Here is a 21,419-nt window from a genome sequence, read left to right on the forward strand (position 1 = left end):
TGTAATGAATTTCTTCAACAATATACATCATTAGGTAAATCACAAACTTATGTATTACAAGAGAACTTTAATTCCGAAATTATTCTTCCGATGTATCCATTTAGAAGTTCTTAATGATAAAACTTTGTATTTAAGATTTGCCCGGATTACGTGTGTGAGGTTTAACAAATAAAACTTATCACATCTGGAGCGTACGTGCACGTACAGCCACGGTATTTGCCTAGTCAACTAACTTTGATCATTCGACTACTGCGCTTGAATAAATATCCGACTCGTAGCGCCAGCTTCGATGGAGAAAATTCACTTGTAGGTTGTGTTACTTAATATGTTGCGGCTAACACTTGAATAATTTACTAATTTCGTTTTCATTATTATTTTTTAAATTACCAAATAAGTTATTAATATCGTTGTACTTTTTACGGCCTACGCTTTCTATTGTCTTTAATAGAATGTCAGCGATGATATTACGACGTTTTTTGCAAATAACTAAAGTGAAACCCGATTAATTAATGATATTAAGATTTACTTAATCATCATTTTTTATATAGAATAGGTAACGGGACGAGCATATGGGCCACCTGTTGATAAGTGGTCACCAACGCCACTAAACGTTGGCATTGTAAAAAAAGATTAACCATATACCATACCAAAGGTTCCAATCCATCGCCAATGCGCCACCTAACTTGGGAACTAAGATTTAATGCCCCTTGTGCCTGTAATTACATTGGCTCACTCACCCTTCAAACTAGAACTCAACAATACCAAGTACTGCTGTTTTGCGGTAGAATATCTGATGAGTGGGTGGTACCTACCCAGATGAGCTTGCACAAAGCCCAACCACCAGTTACGAAGCCCTACCACTAAAAAAATAATAAACAAAATGTAATAAGAGTGGACTCAGATATAATAGATATATAATAACAGATTTATAAATCATCTGTTTGTCTGTGTAAATGTATTATTAAGACAAATGTATAAATATCATTGAAATTTCGCACTCAATGAGCTTGTATATTAATTTGTTGTTGAAACTGTATTCATCTCCATTCAACAAACTAGTGGGTATAACTTCTTAACTTTTGTTTAGTAAATATAATGCTGCAGACTAATTATAAGCAATTGCAGGCAGGATTAAAATAATTCGAGTCAAAGAGAGCTCGTTCTAGTTCTGACCCAGTATTTATTGTTTGAAGTTTAAAGGAAAATTTCACATAAAATTACTTTGACGGCAGTGAAAAACTCAAAGAAAAATTCACTTTTACGAAAGAGAAATGAAACTGGGATGAACTAGAAAACTTTTATTAAAAAGAATTAATATATACTCGTAAGAATGATTTCTGTAACCGTTTATTTTTTTTTTAAATTTAATATTGCGCTTTCGAGTGAAGATTTGCAACTCTGCAACCTTCATATTCTAAAAATATAAATAGATTTATTTTCTATAAGTTCTATTTTCAAACAAATAAATTTTTAATTTAAACAAAACGTACAAAATTATTTTATTATTAACTATGATATTTATCATAATTTGATAATTAATATTTAGAATATACTTTAATTATGTTTTCTCAGCAGTAAGTTAGGTTACTACAAAAGAAAAAGTTCTGAATTTATAACTCTAATGTAAAATAAGAGATTTATAAAAATGTATACATAAATATATTTAGTCAAATATATTCCAAAATGCTTGAATACGCTTGGAAATACTTGTCATTTCAAATAATTTTATAAAAGTTTATTTAAACAATAATTCATATTTTTGTTTTTGTAGCATTCAAAGTGCACGTGATATTTATAATTTATAATTTCCCATAGACCTATGAGTATGGAATATTAGACAACGCATTTATAGTCTTACCATATTTACTTACCATATTTAAGTGTTTAATATCTATAATAGTACCCAAGAATTTATAAAATAGATTAAGAATTTATGGAAACTACTTCAAAATGGATGAACGGGTTGTGATGGATATGACGAATAACAAGCTGTCTGAAGTTATAATATGATACATTCCGTAAGTATATGAATAAAATATCTGTAAGTCACGTCACACAATCCAAGCGTTCGAAGCCATGGCTGCTATGAATATACCTATATATTCAATAAAGGAAATCATAGTCAATAAAGGAAATTCCTTCTTGGAATTTTTTGTTGTCCGCTTGTTACAAATATAATATTTTTTCCGTATCATATTTCTTAATTAAATATTTTTAATGAGAAAAACTATAACTAACATGTCGCTGGCATTCTATGATGAGAAAACTGTGAAGTAACTGAACAGAACTCGTTTTAACTCTCTTCAAACGAGGCTATGATTGAAGAACTTATGTGAAATTAAAAACTAATTTTATGTTATAAAACTTTCAAGATATTTTATCTTGAAATATTTATCTAAAAATATAGTATATTTAATTAAAACAATTGCTTAATAATGTAAAATCAATTATAAAATAGATGAATAAATTGAGACTGGGATAGAAGTAGCCTGAGCTTAATTTTTTGTCACAAATTGATGTCACGCTCCGATTTAAAATTGTTCTGGGCTACATCTGTCTGTCATCACGTACGGCTGCTAAGAATGGATCTGAAAGGAAGATACCCAAAGACGAGACACGAAGATGTGTGACAGAAATTTCTGATTAGTGGGAAAGGCAAAGTCAAGAATAAAAAAACGGAACTGATGTAAAGCAACTCATTAAAAAAGCATGAAAATCTCGAGTATGCATCTTTTGTAGCAATCACGATTGTATAGATGGAAGGGAAATTCTTTGGACTAATTTCTAGAATGTTTTGCTAGATATTTAAATGTTAAATAAGCCGGGCTGTTTGGCAATATGAAATTAAAAGTGAATGCGAATAAAAGTTAATCTTTCCACCCCCAGCTTTATGCTGACTTTGAGAAAATAAAAATGGAGAACTAGCAATGCACCAAAAACTGAATAATAATAAGAGATTGCCACAAAATGTACCCCGTCTGGAAAAAACACCTTAGACCCGAGAAGAACCGGCGAAAGAAATTCAGTTTTTATCAAACAATAAATATCATTTTCTTTTTTAAACAACATGGAAGTGATCGTTTCTTTCCCAAGGTGTATTATCATCAATAGTCATTAATTTTACAATAAACTGCTATATGATAAAATTTATCTAACTTATTTATATAATTGTTATATAAATTACATAGAAATATTAACTGAACATAATATAGTCAAATGTAATTAAAATAACGTATATTCGCCAGCTATTTCGTAATATAGCGGTTTCCTGAGGGTAAATTGGCTTCTTGGTTATTAAACTAAATCATGTCGCTTTGGGATTACAAAATTACACTTGGCCTTGAATCGAATGAGGGAGGTGACGAAATAAAAGTAGCTTAATGCTTTTCAAATTAATTTAGGGTAATTTGAATTCCGTCTCATCTCCATGACCCGTTAATAACACGAAAAACGAACGTTCGAATGCAATTAAACGGTGTGTTTTTAAATTCCCTTGACGTACTTCTACATTTGAAATTGATTTTTTTCCTGTAATTAATGTGAGTATTATAATATGTATATGTATTTTATAGAGTGATTTATGCGAACTCTTCCAAATCAAAATTAATATTTTTTGGAGATAATATATATTCAATTATAATAGTTAACTCTAAGAAGATAAATTATTATAATTATACAGTTGCTGGTTTAAATGGTAGATGCTATTGATGATCCGGATTATTACATTAAAAAAATGTTTGCAAAATGTCAAGAAAGTGTAAGGCATAAGAACATTTTCAAAATATATATGACTAATATAATTTAAAAATAAATTTAAAATATTTTTAATATAATATATTTTAAAGGTAAAATTTTAATCTAGTAAATTTTAATCGAATTTATACAGCAATTCGAGAACAAGTTTTACTCGTGCTGTCGTTTTACGGGCTCATTGAATTGAAAACAACTTTACGTCGTATGTTTACTAACGCGAGTATTTTATACCCGTGTATTTCAAATGTTGTACATATTGCCGGATTTGTTGGCTACGCGAAATGCACTTTTAACTTGAAGTTGTCTTGAAATGTTGTTTCCTTTGTCATGTCGTAGAGTTAAAGTAAATAGTTTGCAGTTTGAAATGTAGTATCATATTGATAAAGTATTTCATAACAAGGAAACGCTGAGCTTACACTAGAAAATATTTGATTAGAAAATTGGTTCTACTAACAGTCTGTTTATATAGCACTAGGTATTATTTATCTTTCGATAAATTTACTCTTTTCTCTTAAATAATTAAATCTGTTGTGTATATTTTAAATCATTTTGATTGATTATATTTTTTATATAGTTGCATGTTTTTATATCTATGCAGCTTAACAAACATAAAAAAAATTAAAGCTTAGCTTATTCTCCTAATTAAAATAAGTGATTTACATATATTACGTAGTAATTATTTTCTCTGTAAATCTTTTATCTTAGAGATATCGTTCTTAATTAGTCTTTTACTAAACACCCGCTACGCAAAGTCTATCAGCAAGGTCAATAAAATTATTAAATCAAAAATACTTCATTAAAGTAGGCTTTTAGAGGACTTTAAAATCGTCATTTTACAAAATTATATTTAATGTAAAATTACTAACGATTCGGATAGGAGATTCTACCAAGAAGAACCGGTGAGAATCTTGTGTTAAGTAATACCAAGATACCTTATTTATTAATGTTTTTTACAAAAGATTTAAATATATTAATTTGGCAAAGTTTTGTTTATGTTTAACTCTACTTGGTTCAATATATGTTTTATCATTCATTGAGCATTACAGCTTAATGATTATATTAATAATATCTGACATTATACAGCAAAGTTGCTCAGATGGATCAAATAAATTAATTTAATTTTGGCTGCATGTGACCCGCTAATTACTTTAAAAGCTTTCGATCAATAATAACGGTTTTCGATTATTACGAATAATCAGAAGTTTGTCTTAATGGCCATTTCTGACCTTTTGAATTTCTGATCGTGACGCACGTAGTAGCCATTTACCCAAATCTTTGACACTCCTTATTTATGTTCCATTTCAATGCCATTTGGGTTGAGATGACCGTGCCATTGAGTTTTTGCTACATTTTATAATATATTATGTAAAATGTAATCATTAGTTGTCTATTGCTTAACCAGTACATTTTCTTGGTGGTAGGGTTTTGTGCAAAACTATCTGAGTAAGTACCATCTACTCATCATACATTCTACTCCAAAAAAAGAATAATACTCTGGTGTTCCGGTTTGAAGAGTGAATGAGCCAGTCAAAATACAAGCACAAGGGACACAGCATCTTAGGTCTCAAGGTTGGTGGCGCGTTGACGATGTTAAGAATGGTTAATTTTTCATACTGATAATGTAAGTAGATGAGGTGACCACTTACCATCTCGTAGCCTATCTGTAAGTCTCCTATTCATTTAAAAAAATACCATTTAAGAGGGCGCCCAAAGCCAGCAAAATTAACGATTTCACCCACGCGTCCCTTACACGTCCCTCATGGCGAATCTCATTTCTATCCTTTTTCTATCTACAACGCCCGGTAGTTATTATATTTAATTTTTCATTATATTAAACTCTTAATGTAGTCTATCCTAGAGAACAAAATAAAGGCAATATTAATTAATAATATAAAGTACCAACTGGTACAATGTCATCTATTAATTCGCCGAGTTATTAATTATTTCATGCGTATCAAACATTGGCAATTATTTTTTTAAATATTGAGTAAGGATTTTTTTTAATTTATTTGCACTGGTTTTGTAGATGCACAGATAAACATGTATGGTGTAGACGATGTAAGTAATGGTTTATATTTTTTTATGAGTTGTCTCATTGGATCGTTTGCCTTCCTGTGATAAATAAGGGTAAGTAAGTTAAATATTGTGGTTGCATATTCATATTCCTGTTGTATGAGGCAAAACTCACCGGTAGCTGGGAACTGGCCATGCGTGGGCCACACACGGCAGCCGCACGTCGTGTCCGACTGACACTCTGCGGGAACGAGGTTCGATTGCGATGCGCGGACGCACGCCGCCCTTCGGTTCCGTCACTATCACATGACCTGGGAGAATAAAACCTTATTTAATAGTCGTAATTTAATTCCTTTAGACAGGCGGACAGGCAGCACTCCAAATATTTAACTTCAATTTGATTGTTTCGTAGATATTTTGCTTAAAATAAATAAATCTAAAACATTAATTTAAAAACGATGTCATAGCAGTTTTTTTTTCAAAATATTTAACACTGATTAAATCTTAAAATAGGCGTTTTAATAAATAAATTAATAAGCAGACAAAGGTTTTTTCTGTATCATTCTTGGACATTGTTAGTAATTTGTTAAAAATTTTTTTATAAGAAACATCTCTCTTTTTGTCACAAATAGTAATCATAATAGTAAGTGTTTACAATGGCTGCTTCATATAAGTCGTTATTATGTAAAATCAAACTCAAATTAACAGTAGCGCACGCTCGTGAAATTTCAAACAAAATTTAAAGAATACACGTATTAAAATAGCGTATCACCATAAGTTACTTTCAATATTTAGAGAAAGAATACGAATAACGAAGAAAATGTTTCGAGAGAAATACGAAGTCAGTTCTTATAGAAAGCAGTGGTGATAAGATACAATTACTTACCAAAGTATTGACTAGAATACAAAGATCCCGTCACGCGATCTCGCACGCGGCACCGAAACGCTGTGTACCGCTCGCCGGGCTTTACCGCGCTTATGTAAAGCGACCCGTCGTCCAGACGAAAGTATTTTGAACCTGGGCAACAAAAGCATAAATAAAGCTATTGTTTAACGTAGGAAAATCAAGTCAGTGAAGAGAGTATTCATTATTGTCGATTGTTTTCAATGTGGGGTTGTTATTTTGAGGTATTTGTAAATGATTCCTGGAATGAAATATATTTTATATCGAGATATTGATCAACGATATATCGTTGCAATGACATATGTCAAGTTAATGGAGGCTTAAGTCCAGCTCAAAACCTCGCAAAATAGAAACAAGTTTATAATAATAGTAGTCTAATATAATAATTATGTTCAGTAAAATAACTAAAGCGTTTAGTTATTGCTATGGGCCTACTCGTACATCAATTATAGCGACAGCTGCTAAATATAATAAATTAAATTGTAATTATGACATATGCTCGTATTATTATTAATTATTCTAATTAAGAAGAGTACAGTTCCCATCTTCATAAAGTGGTAATGTGATTTTAACGCGTTCACTCTATGATGAAATTTGTCAAGGAATCCTCGATAAATAACTTAAATTGGAATAGTAAATACAAATATTATGAACAATAATGTAACATTTAAAATTTATTGGTATGTTATACGCGAATTTCCTTTTCATGGTTTAAAGTATAAGTAAACATTTTTAATTTACAAAATACACAACAATCGAATCGAGTGCTACATTAAAACAAACGTCTGACGTTATTAAAGGCGTTTTCTAAAAGTGTGTAGCCAGTGGCGTAGCTAGGCGAGTAAAGGCCGCAGTGCGGTGATGCATTGTACTTTTTTACTGCTTTTATTACGATTGCAAAATATTATAGTAATGAGCATAAAATATTACTACGATTTCATAACTTCCGCCAATATTTAGTTGGTACATGACGGTGTTAAATCTCTGTTTGAAATTCGGTTTGTCACTTATTTCATTAAGTAGAAGACATTTTTTTTAAATGTCTCAAGTTTTTATTTATGTAAGTAAAAGAAGTTGGAGATATAATTAATGCTTTTACAGTTATGTTTCCAAAGCCAACGAATTATATTTTTACTTATGTCGATGCTTTAATGGAAGTGTGCACTTGGGCTTAGAGCCTAAAGTTAGGGCTTTATTTAAATAACGTGAATTTCCTTTTCGCAAAAATGTTATGTGTTATTAAAACGTAATTGCATACGCCGTCTCCCTTGCCAAGTGTTTTGATGAGAAAGTCTTTCGTCGCCACTTTCTCACGGTTGGTGGTTTAAAAAAAATATTAGCTGTTTTTTAAATATATATATTAAGTGTGATAAACTTAGTAATCTATGATTTTCATTTAATAGTTCTCATCTATGAAACCTCATGTTACAATATAACAAGTTGTCTTCTGCTTATTTTTTCTCGTTTGGTTTGTTGTGTTCGAATTTATAAAACGAATACAAATTATTAGAAAATAGCCACAAATCGATTCTGAGATTTTTGAAGAATGGCTGTGTGTGTTTTTTGTGACGCGAAATGACAAAATTAAAACTACTATCACTTATAATATTATTATATTCTTTATAACTTTAACTGGTGGTAGAGTTTTGTGCAAGCTCGTCTGGGTAGGTTGGTGTTGTTGTGTTCCGGTTTGAAGGGTGAGTGAGCCAGTGTAATTATAGGCACAAAGGACATAACATCTTAGTTCCCAAGGTTGGTAACGCATTGGTGATTTGAGCGATGGTTGACATTTCTTACAATGCCAATGTCTATGGGTGTTGGTGACCACTTACCATCAAGTGGCCCATATGCTCGTTTGCCTTCCTATTCTATAAAAAAAAATCAATCAATATATAAAAAGGATTAAGGTTCTTCAATGTATTGGACATAGTTTTGAAGAGTTTTTCGAAATGGCCGACACAGAATTAATCGCGCTTTGCCAAAGGTAATGACAGACTCGATCAAAAAAATAAAATTCCGATTTTAGCTTTTGTAGAATTTTTAAAAACCGCACAAAAGTTATGAAGTACTCGTCTCGCGATGTGCAATTAGTCGATTAATTACTATTCAAATTATTTTTACTGGGATATGTTTTCATAAGTGCTTTTGAATCGTCGAGCGTACAGAAACAGGGTGACGAGAAGCCTGGAAGAGTCGACTGCTATTATTATTATTATTTTAAAATATGTAAGTACATAAATTTTATAGGAGTTACTTATAAGGAATTATTTAATTTCTACAACGGATACTGATTTTTTCTAGATATATTTAATAAGTAAAGAAGTAAGCTTATGTCAGCGTTCAACATCTACATTTCTCATTTTTTTAAATGTGGAAATAGCGATCTGAGAATAATAAAACCATTATTGACACATATGAACGTATATAACGTACAATTGTTTAAAAAAAATACACTTTTCATGAACAGCATACATGTCATGGACCTTGATAAATTGACAAATCAAAGGAATTCCGCTACGTTCCCAGACATTGCTTCTAAATACTTATGTTATTTGCTCTTGATATGGGATAGTTATACTAAAAGGCAATTAAAAACTCTGTTACCCAAAATATACTTGGACTTTTAAGACTTCTACGAGTTCTTAGTGAAAAGAGCAAGCGTCTATAAATGTCATAATTACTGGACAGCATAAAAACAATACATCAAAATCAAAAATCAACAGCCAATCGTTGTCCACTGCTGAACATAGGCCTCTCCCAAGGTGCGCCAAAGCTCCCTGTCCTCCGCCTTCCGCATCCAGTTGGTGCCCGCCACCTTCTTAAGGTCGTCGGTCCACCTGGCTGGAGGGCGCCCTACGCTGCGCTTGCCGATTCGCGGTCTCCACTCTAGGACTCGTCTGCTCCAACGGCCATCGGTCCTACGACATACGTGACCAGCCCACTGCCACTTCAGCCTGCTAATTTTGCAAGCTATGTCGGTGACTCCGGTTCTTTTCCGGATAATCTCATTTCTGATCTTATCCTTCAAAGATACTCCGAGCATAGCTCGCTCCATAGCACGCTAAGCGACTTTGAATTTGTGGACTAGTCCCGCAGTTAGTGTCCACGTTTCGGCACCGTATGTCATGTCATGTCATGTCATGTCAACAATACATATATATATTTAAATTAACTTGTCTTAAAATTCTTGAAAAGACATTCATTATTTAAAACACTGAATTGACTAATAACATGAGCTTTTTTAAATCTTTCTTAAAGACAGATAACATATTCTTTTAATCGAAAATGCAAGTCTTTGGTGCGAAAACATCCAGTAGAGTAATATTGTAGGAGCTTGAAACTCACCGCAGAACATGATCGTGAAATGTCAGAAAATGATATGCGATAATGACTTTAACAGTCATAACGCTATAAGGATATAAGTATCGAAATAGCGTGTCGCACAAGTGAGATATCACTTCGTACCTCACTTGTAAAATGTCGAAATATTTTTACAATATAGCTCTGCTGCTCAACGATTCGGAACGAAGATTATATCGAAAACAACCAGGGAAAATTTATGATATGGCACTCCTTAACATTCATTTCGGTACATATATTTATAACTTATTTACCTAATATTGCCACATGAATCATTATGGAATAATTAATAAGATTTGTTTATTAATGCATTTTTTAATATAAGTTTTATTTTTATTACTTATAATACTGAAAAAAAGATTCCGTTTTATGATAAGTCGACTAAATTAGCAAATTTTAATAATGGTTGCACCTAACATGTACTTTCATGAAATAACACAATTATAACAAAAAAAAACTTACATGGAATGTTAATAAAAAGTACTTAAACGCTGAAATTCTGGTATCAAGCATAATGGTAATTATAATGTGAGCTTATAATACCTTGTCATAATATTAATACCAAATAATAATGGTCACAAGGCTTATGTTATCTATACTATACACGCGAAAGTAACTCTGTCTATATATCTGACTGTTACGCTTTTACGGCTAAGCCACACAAACGGTTTTTATGGAATTCTGTATGAATCAAGCTTGAACTCAGATGAAGGATATAGGCTACTTTTTTATACATAATACCTGAAATCTCCTACCACCCCATCCCTCCTTAAATCGCATAGGAAACTTGTAGGAAATAAGTTAAAAATGAAACCTAAATATTTGAAGACGCTGGTGTCATCATCTGTGAACCAGTCAGTGTCTCCGACTCGCTCGGCGCAGTGCGATGGTACGATGCATCGCAACACCGCCGCGTTGCCCGCCATCACATACTCGTCTGCCACGTGCACTTCCCACGGTACGTTTAGAACTGTATCATAAAAAAAAAAAAACGTTAGTAAGCTATAAATTATCCATTAAAAAACATTTTAAGAATATTTCGATTTATATTAAGTCATACTCTCTTCATAAGAGAAGAAGCTTGTAATTCATCACCGTTCATCACATCACATTCAATACATACTGTTGTTTCTTTAGCTATGACTCTACTCCACCTGTTGGTAAGTGGTAGTAGAGTCCAAACGCGACGACGGCCAGTACAGACGGGAAAAACGTTCTGCACTAGCCGCCTTCGCCTTGCCGGCCCGCAAGATGCCTCTTCACGCCTCGTTTGAAGGAACCCGGGTTGTAAGAGGAGGGGAACACGTGAGCTGGTAAGGAATTCCATTTTTTGGAAGTGCGACAAAGAAAGGAGTTGCCAAATTTCTTTGTTCGCGATGGAATTGATGTCACAGTTAGGCGGTGACATCGAGAACCAGCTCGCGTGGACTTAAAAAGGAAGGGATTTAAGATTAAAGAAATAAATATTACTCATGTTATGTTTCATTTTGTCTTTCGTTTAAAAAAACTCGATTTACAACTTTATGAATTTCTTATTTCAGTTTTTTACTAAAGTTGCATATGTTTTTAATTACCCGCATGCACGTGTATGTTCTTAGACAGAACAGCGAACCCGCCGCTCATCCGCAGCCTACATCTATATGTGGCTGCGTGGACGTCGCGGCGATAGTGCTCCGCGGAAAACGGTGAGAGCTCCAAAGAACCGTTAGCAAGCACTCTACGAAGGCCCGCCAGTGACGTCACCGGGCTATTATCTGATAGCAGCCAGTCCAGCTGTAACAAAGATTTAATAAAGTTAATGTGTCATTTGTGCTTACTACGTTATGTAGTTATATATATTTGTGTGTTTGTAAATTGTGTTTGAGCAATCCGCTAATAATGGAATCATTATAATTGATTACAGAGAAAAATAAGAAGGCGATTAAAGAAGTTGACCATTATATGGAAATCTGCAAATAAACGGTGAATTACACACTCATTATGTTTGAATTTAATTGGTATTTTTTTGTCGAAGTCTTTTTAGCTTGTAAACATTTATTTTAATTTATTTTATTATTTCTCTATTCCAAATCTTTAAAAATTTTACTTAAAGAAAAAGTAATTTTAAATTTAAGGTATTAAGGTAAGGCATTAGGTATATATATTATAATGTAATTACTATTGACCAACAATATCAGTTGGAACAAAGGGCGGACTTAATGCCTGAAGGCTTTTATACGTCAACCTGTAGGCAAAACAGAAATTAATGAAGGCAGTGCCACTGTACTATTGTAACATTCATATATAAACCAAATATTATCATTACCGTTGTATAACGTTATAATATAGCATCAACGTACACTTCAAAACTCAGTGGTCAGAAAACTTGAATCTTATCAAAATATTGTGGTTTCAGGCTATTGAATTTTCATCTCGTTCTTGGGGGTTACTGGTCGGAAGGAAATCTGCATGAGATGAAAAAATCTGCTTCTTGTGTAAACACTAATACGCATTAAAGTATCGTGATGAAAATAGCTCCTAATACTCAAAGGGAGAGCCTTATCGTTCGAGAGGCGTTATCCCAGCAGTGGGATATTAACAGGACTTCACATCTAGATTTCGGTAAATATTAACCGTGGTTACGTATTACGTGTATACGTACGGGAAAATATTCGCACGTAATAGTTACTCGTGATTGTTCTTTATTTATTAGAATCACGTATTGCGAAGAAAGCAATAACAGTACACGTTTACGAGAATTTACTTATGTATGTCGTATGCGTACCTACAATTGCGGAACAAAAATTTAACGAAAGTATAAACTTAGTACATAAATTGAATTCATAAACGATTTATTTTATTTTACTTAAGGAAGCATTGTGTTTTTTTTTACCTTATGGTAAATACGGCAACAGACACGTGTACTTAATATATAATCGATTTTACCTTATGTGATACACTTTTTAAATTTTTTTATTTATTTGTGTTAACGATAGGAATTAAAATAAAAAGCGTATTGAATGATATGCGCTTTACTCAATTGATAGGTCAGGTCATTATAATTTAATCTTGCGTTACAGGACCAATCGTTGTCCTCTACGTCAGTTTTGCTTTTATTGTTGTTGTTGTTTTTTGTTTTTGCTCTTATTTATGTAACCGCTTGAACACTTTGTATCTCTACAGTTATGTTGTCGTTGCATTTGGTGTATCTTATCTTATTTATTTTATGATTTTTATTCTGCCTGCAGATTTATTAATAGGCAGCAACACAATATATTTATATACATTTTATATTTACTGGGAAGGCAAATGACTCCTTCACCTGATGGTAAGTGGTAGTAGAGTCCAAACGCGACAATGGCCAGTATAGTTGGGAAGAATATTCTGCATTAGCCGCCTTCGCCTTGCCGGCCTGCAAGAAGCCTATTTACGTCTCGTTTGAAGGAACCCAGGTTGTAAGAAGAGGGGAACGCGGGAGCTGGTAAAGAATTCCTTTTTTTTGGAAGTGCGCTAAAGAAAGGAGTTAGCAAATTTCTTTGTGGGCGATGGAATTGATATCACAGTTAGGCGGTGACATCGAGAGCAACATGCGTAAACTTGCGAAGGAAGGGTATAAGTAGCAGTTATAGCATCAATCATGTGTATAATATTACAACAATCGTCTATGTAGTGTAAAATTTAAAATAGTATTTTACAAAAGTGAATCAATAACATTAAAATATAAATTAAATAAAAATAGATCAACTAAGAGTTAATCTATTATACACTAGAAATATCTTCTCAGCATGCTGCTCTTAGCAACGTTATTAGTGACCACAACTTGGAAATGGTCATAAAAAACAGAGGCGAGTGTTCGAGGCGTTAACCAAAGCTACGGTTGCGATTTTAATTCATCTTTCATTGCGTAAACCTTGTTGACAGCATTCGCGGTTTCAATTCACAGACGTAAACATACATACTTATTAAAATAATAGCCAGCGATACAATTGTTATATACAATTTATTTAATAAAAACTAATTTTATAAATGAGGACGTAAATTTTTTATACGTTTTCACGTCTTAACTACTCAGCCGATCGTAATGATAATTTACATACATGTTGTTAGAACTATAGAAAAAGACAAAGAGTACCTAAACCTGCTAACCTTCCCTCGCGGTGACTGAAGCTGTGGGTGGTACTAACCCACCATATAAGATCATCACAAATAAAAACAAAAAAATATTGTTTATAAAAAAGAAACACTAGGACTAAAAAAGAAGGAAACACTACACAGATTTTACCTCAAACAACCGACAGACAACTCAAGTTATGCTTGTTGTTATGCTTGTTGCTATGCTATGCTATGTTATTACACGCACATAATATTATATGTCTATTCCGGAAGAGTAGACCAGAATCACCCGATTAATTAATAGACTAAGATTTTCTGTTTTGTAATGCGCACTAAGCACCCGGACAATCCATGTGAAGGTAAATTAAGAATCCATTTACTTGTCTATGTCAAATTAAAAACATATCAATTACTCCTTCTCATTCTTTTATTTAAGGTTTTTCACACGACACATTATTTCAAGCTCTGAATAAAACCGAAACAAACTTTTTGATACGTTCTCTTTTTCATGACAGTTCATACGAGAACGCAGCACGTAATTTATAATCCTTGTGGGATCACTTGGGTACGTTATAAGGGTGAAATTTTACTCCCTAGTGCTATTTTGCCCGAACAACTTCTTGTATTAGCATTTATTTCGAAACGAATTTACATTTTTTTTTCTTTCCAAAAAAAAGTTGAGGAACTAATTTCTAATCTGTTTTCCGATACTTGTCTAAGTCAATTCCATTTAACCTTGTCAATTTAATTGCAATGTTTCATGTGTAAAGATAATATTTTTGTAGATATATTTAATACCTATATGTAGACAGTCTGGTAAATGGGCCATCTGATGGTGAGTGGTCACCAGTGGTCTGATGATGATCATCAATGCGTCACCAACTAAGATGTTATGCCCCTTGTTAACTCACCCTTTAAACCGAAACACAACAGTACTAATTTTTCTTTGACGGTAGAATATATGAGGAGATGACTGCCTCATTGGTCTAGTGACTGTAAGGCCGCAGATCCGGAGGTCCTGGGTTCAAATCCCAGGTTAGGTCAATAAAAAGTTATTGAGTTTTTCAGTCGAAAATTCTCAGTAGCAGCCCGTAGTCTGGGAGTTGGAAATGTGTACACTCTCGTGCCTCGGAAATAACGTACAGCCGGTGTTCCTGCACCTGAACTCTTTCCGGTCATGTCGGATTGCCATTCTATCGGACTATGACGGTTAGGAAATAGAGAGTGCACCTATGTTTGCGCACACACTTGTGCACTATAATATCTTCTGCGCAGTTGGCTAATCTCTCTTGAGATTGGCCGCCGTGGCCGAAATCTGACTAGATTAATATTATTTGAGATATGGAAGCTCTTCTACTAAGTAACCTCTTATATATATACAATGAACATAACAGTTTCTTATTATAACATTTATTTAAGGTTATGTTATATACTGAACGAAAAAGGATTTGACAATCAGCTCTTACGAGGACGACGACTTTAGATGTATGCAGTACATTTATTCCTTATCTGTTATATATTTTTTAGTTTTATTGAGATTTAGGTTTTGAGAACGTTTTAATGATAGGTAATGGAAATGCTATTATAATTATCTGTACACACAACAGGATTAAGACATGTTGTATCTCAATCAACTGTTAGTAGGAACTTCAAATATTCCTCGTGAGAATAATAAAATATAATAAAATTAATAAGAACTGTAGTGTGCAGTAACTATATCGTTGTATTTTAAGTATGATTGAATTACCATATATATGTAGAGACGCGTGACTACTTTTGAGGAATTCAGAGCAGACAGCAGAGTCCAAGAATTTTGTTTTGAGGGCAATTGATGATTTTTAAAAATTAAATTATTGCCTTTTTAATATTATATACGTTAGTAGAACGGTTTACGGGCCGGTTAGCAATGTATAAGTAGAAGTTCGATTCTGACCACACTAGGTTTTTAATTAGCACTTTTTAAATTTCTGTTATAGAAGGTAAAAAAATAACTTCAGAGAAGTGGAGTCAGGAACTTATTTCTATTTACAGAAAGAAAAATTTTAAGTTGAACATAGAAGCTGATTACAACATAATCTTTAAAGATTACGTTGTCAGCTACCTGTAAATTCTAATATATTAAAACCTGAGCCTGTTGATCCATTAGATTATAATACTATGATTAATGAACAAAATAAAGCTATAAATGTATTATGATCAACGTTGTAAAACTCAACCGATTTTAAACAAAGGTTATTTGTATAGATGGAAAATATAGGAGTAGAGGTAAAGTAGTCGGACATGCTAATGCTCCTAGATCATACATTGTGCAAACTGATATAGACCGGTAATTTAGACGTAAACCCAGTTATCGACAACAGTTTTGAAGTGCTTAGTGACGCCAACGAGGATGTTAATTTATCAGAATATTTGCCTGTACTTAAAGATTTGAATATTTCAAATGATAATTTAATAAACATCGAAAAACCTACATCACTAGACCTTTTCGTAGAGCCAAAGAAATTGCTAAGCAACGTCTAGCTCGGAATACATTTAAATAATTTATTTGTTTTATGTTAAGAAATGTGTTGGTTATTGTTATCTTTTTATATTTAAATTAAAGGGAAAAGGTTTTAGTTATGTTAATTATTTTAGTTCTTAAGTTTTTTATTTTGTCAGGCATTACTTTGTTTTGTTTAAATTTAATTATCAATATACTTAAAAGGGGAAGATGTTGTAGTTAGTTAATACCAGGCTAGTAATAAAAGAATAAAGTCAGTTGTTAATGACGAGATGTCTTTAATTTACAATACTGACTTTGGAATCACGCTCAGCCCCTCACTTTCTTCTGGTAAGTAAATCATATTTTACGTGAAATCGAAACTATTAATAATAATCATTTAGTATATGATTAAAGTAAGTGTAAAGTTTATTTATTACTTACTTTAGTTTAGGTTCAAGCTTGCTTCATACGAAATTTCATCAACATTGGTTCAGTGGCTTAGTTTTGAAAGCGTAACACTCAGATAGAGTTACTTTCACATTTATAATATTAGTTTTGATATGTTGTAATAATAAATATATACATTTGCCGTGGAGTACCGACTTAGAATAGTACTCCCCCAATCTCATCCCGTGGGTGTCGTAAGAGGCGACTGAGGGACGGGGAAAAGGGGGGATGGGCAGCAGCGTCCCCCCCCCATAAACATCTTACCCCCCTACTGCGCTCGCCAGCACGCCTGCCCAGCGCGGCGTGTATGGGCAAACCCTCCTTAATAGCAGATGCGCCCAAAAAAAAGGCTCCCAGTTACCGGCAAGTCCGCTAGGCCCGACCAAGGTAGCGGTCGCGGTATCGGCAGGGCAGGGGGTGCTAAGAATCACCGGTTCACGGCAGGCTACCGTATAAAACGACTGCACATGGCAAAATGAGGCTGGACCATAACCTCGCCGAATTAGAAGTAGAGTTAAGTCATATAAACTGGCATATACTGGGGTTATCTGAAGTCCGAAGACAGGGGGAGGACACGATAACTCTAGAGTCCGGTAACTTACTCTACTTCCGCGAAGGTGATAACCTCTCCCAGGGTGGTGTCGGTTTTCTAGTTAAAAAGGATCTCATTAGCAGCATTGCGGAAATCAGTAGGTTTGGTGGATTTACTCACGATGTTTTTTTTTTTTTTTATAGAATAGGAAGGTGGACGAGCATATGGGCCACCTGATGGTAAGTGGTCACCAATCGCCCTTAGACATTGGCATTGTAAGAAATTTCAACCATCGCTTATAGCCAATGCGCCACCAACCTTGGGAACTAAGATTTTATGTCCCTTGTGCCTGTAATTATACTGGCTCACTCACCCTTCAAACCGGAACACAACAATATCAAGTATTGCTGTTTTGCGGTAGAATATCTGATGAGTGGGTGGTACCTACCCAGACGAGCTTGCACAAAGTACGACCGTACCACCAGTGTTGAGATTGGGTTAAATAAATTTTTAAGTGTGACCGAATGTAGGGTCAAATTAATGGCTTACAGTCCAAAAAAATATAATTATTTAAAATACCTCATCTATTTTCTATGAGTTAATTGTGAAATTAATCTTCGAGCAATTAGAAATTCAATTCAAGTCCAAATTCTACTACATACCGTTATTCAGCAACTAATCCTAAAATCGAAGCGTCACATCAATAATTTCATTCATTCATTCATACAGTCCTTCGAGTGATTCAGATATGGGATCTGAAATAATAATCTAACAAAATCATTCCATTCTATTATTTATATTTAATAATTTAATCAATCATTAAACTATTATGATAAGACTAAAGTTTAGTATATTTCATAAACAAATTAAAATATCAAATAAACAGATCTGAAAGTTCATACTATAACGGTACGCAAAATTCGCGAGAGTAGGTAAATTGGCGCGCGATAGTTTGCGGCACTATTCACATATTTGCATTTTTCCGCGCCATTTGCATTTCCCCGGCAGCCAGATGCTGCGTATCTGCAATAATATACCGTTTTAATTCTTTTATGTTTTCACTTTTCGGTGATACCATATTTCATTATGTATATATTTCAAATATTAATACGTTTTTTTGAAGGTTGATTTAATTATATTAAAAACGGTATACATACTTACTAATCCATTACTATTATATTTATTATATTTACTTACTTGGTTTATGTTCAATCTTTTAACTTTTGTAATATTTTATTTTGGTCTGTATCTGCATTAATTATACGCAAAATATAAAGTAATATCAATTTAGTTATTATGTATTAAAATTTCTTTCAATCTAACATTTTATATAATTTACTGAACTAGTTTTTTTTTAATTGGATGAAATAGCATTTATTGTTTCGTTTTCATTTTGATAAGCCAATTAGAGAAATTATTAAATTATGTGTTAATGAGTTATAATATACCAATTTGTAAGAAAAACTTGGGTAGTATTTATAGTTGCTCGAACAAAATACTTCGCCTTACTTCTTATCTTACTCTTCCAATTAAGAATAATTTATTCAGATTGTTGAATATTCAAGCCTAATTAGTGTATTAACCAAAATTTTATAAGAAAATCATTGAAAGCCAATTAAATATGCATTACTGGTCGTATCTTAGGGCTTTGTCAGTACGAATAATTAAGTAGATTTACTTTGGTCATAGTTTCTCGATTTATTGACAAAGGTTTTTATTTTTTATATTTATTGACCTTGAGTCAAGACGGATCCTTATTATGTCAAAATGTTACTTTGTCTATGGAGTTATCAGATATATTATTAAGCAATAACGATGTGCTTACAATTATTGGATCAAAACAAAGACAAAACTAATAGTTTAGATGAGAACTATGAAGTTTGGCCCTTTATGTAGTTCTACAAAGTTGGTTCTCGCCTGCGGTTGGACATATGTTTGCCGGATGGTAAATGAGTGGAGGAAAGTTCGGGCACCCTGTGGTTCAACACCTACGTGTTTGCGAGGAGAATGAATAGAATAAAATGAGCGTGTTATACATTCAATACGAACGCTGTGAATGTAAGTGCAGTGTTAAACTTTGAATGACTTATGTTATATGCATAACTCCGTAGACATCTGTATTAGTTTATCCTTTTTATGTTACCAATATAATATATAAATGATTTACTATGTAAATAGTTTTCGTATTTATATCCCTAGCATGTCTCATTTACGCTTCTCAAATCGGGCATTTTCAGCGTAGCATTTTTATAAAATTTGTGCCAGAAAAGCATGGAAAATCCTTTTGAGCTTAAAACTAAGTGTCAAAGTGTAATATTATATCACACACGAAATATTCTGTTGTTTGCAAAATCCCCATGTACATTTTTAAAATGTAAAAGAATATTCATATACAATTTATAAATAGTTAATCTACGGCGATACACCCCAATGTTTTTTCCAATCTCTACAGTGCAAATTTTCAATGTAAGCTGTGATAGTGGATTGAACTAACTTTATCTGCAGGTAATTTCAAAGTCTGCAGGTAAGACCAAAGCTATTTTATACTGTTGGCAATAAAAAAAATGCTTGTCCAACACATTTTCGAATCACTGTTTTTTTTATTATCAACATCGCTTTGTCATCCTTTACTTTAGAGAAAACATAATCATAATAAACAAAACTAAGGTAAATAATACATTTAAATACTATATATTATATAAAAGATAGACGCGAAATATGAATTTGTTTTATAATATTTAAAGTGTAATTTATAAAAAAAATAATTACAGTATTTCTAATAATAAAGTAATTGAATTATAAATTTAAGTCGATTTTAATAGGCGAATGATATACACAAATTTACTTTGTATGTACAAATCTAACTACACAATATTGAAGTTAATATAGGAGTTGGAACGTTTCTCTAAATTTGCATATCTTTAGATTCAAATCAAATCAAATCCAGTAACAATTGCAATTTAACTAAGATTGCAATGACATAAACACATAGTCGCATTGAAGATAGACTTCAATAGAACATTAAGTAATTGGTTTGCTAAGACATAACTAATGTCTCTAAACACCCTCTCGATTTATTTTCAAATCTATTTTCATAATATTATAGAACAAAACATGCTTGGACCTAAGTCATAACAAACGCTGTTCTATATTTTTTATATCAAAATTAAAAGTTAATATAAAAGGCCTTTTCTTTTTCGGAAAAGAGTTTGGTAGTTAATCCATCACGCTGCTTCAATGCTCGGGCTGGTGGATACACTGATATCATACAAACGATATATGAGATGTTTTAGTTTATCGCCGCACACGATATCAATTATAAACACAAATTAAGGACATGAAAATAGTCCTAAAACATTCTTGTGTGGTTACACGCAGTCTTCGTTTAAGATTCAAGTGCTCTAACCATTTGGCTATCTCGGCTCTTTAAATTTTAATGAGTGCTATACGTGTAAGTAATATATCATTGAAGAATAATTGAAAAAAAAAAATGTTTTAACGAGTGTTAATGTGTATACTGGAACAAAAAGTTTTACAATTAAATAAATATACAATCATTTCATTAATTATCTTAAAAAATATAAAGGACAGAATATCTCTTAATTATTTTATTTGAAATTATCCTAGTGGCAATATTACAAGGTGGGTAGCAAGTACCTGTATAGTAATGTCCAACATTCTATTAAATAGTCGTACCATCCCGTATTGTCGCGTGTTGGCGTAAACGCCTCGTACCGAAGCTCAACAATACAAAGCGGTGTGTAATTTCAGACAATAGCATAGGTATACATAAGTCTGGAGTCATGGGTGGCAATGTCAGGGGCTCGTTGAATGTA

General features: G+C 32.8%; 1 protein-coding gene across 1 annotated transcript in view; it reads right to left on the reverse strand.

The window, feature by feature from the left end:
- The window catches only part of LOC126775142 (cell adhesion molecule Dscam2), a 232,919-nt gene that overhangs the window by 46,282 nt on the left and 165,218 nt on the right, over positions 1–21,419 (reverse strand). Inside the window, exons 4-7 of the mRNA XM_050496926.1 lie at positions 11,605–11,803; positions 10,845–11,000; positions 6,653–6,784; positions 5,942–6,077 (exon numbers count right to left, since the gene is read on the reverse strand). Of these exons, the coding sequence (XP_050352883.1) occupies positions 5,942–6,077; positions 6,653–6,784; positions 10,845–11,000; positions 11,605–11,803 (623 nt within the window). The remainder of the gene's footprint in view (positions 1–5,941; positions 6,078–6,652; positions 6,785–10,844; positions 11,001–11,604; positions 11,804–21,419) is intronic.

The sequence above is a fragment of the Nymphalis io genome, chromosome 17 (assembly GCF_905147045.1).
Source record: "Nymphalis io chromosome 17, ilAglIoxx1.1, whole genome shotgun sequence".
Classification (NCBI taxonomy): Eukaryota; Metazoa; Arthropoda; class Insecta; order Lepidoptera; family Nymphalidae; genus Nymphalis; species Nymphalis io.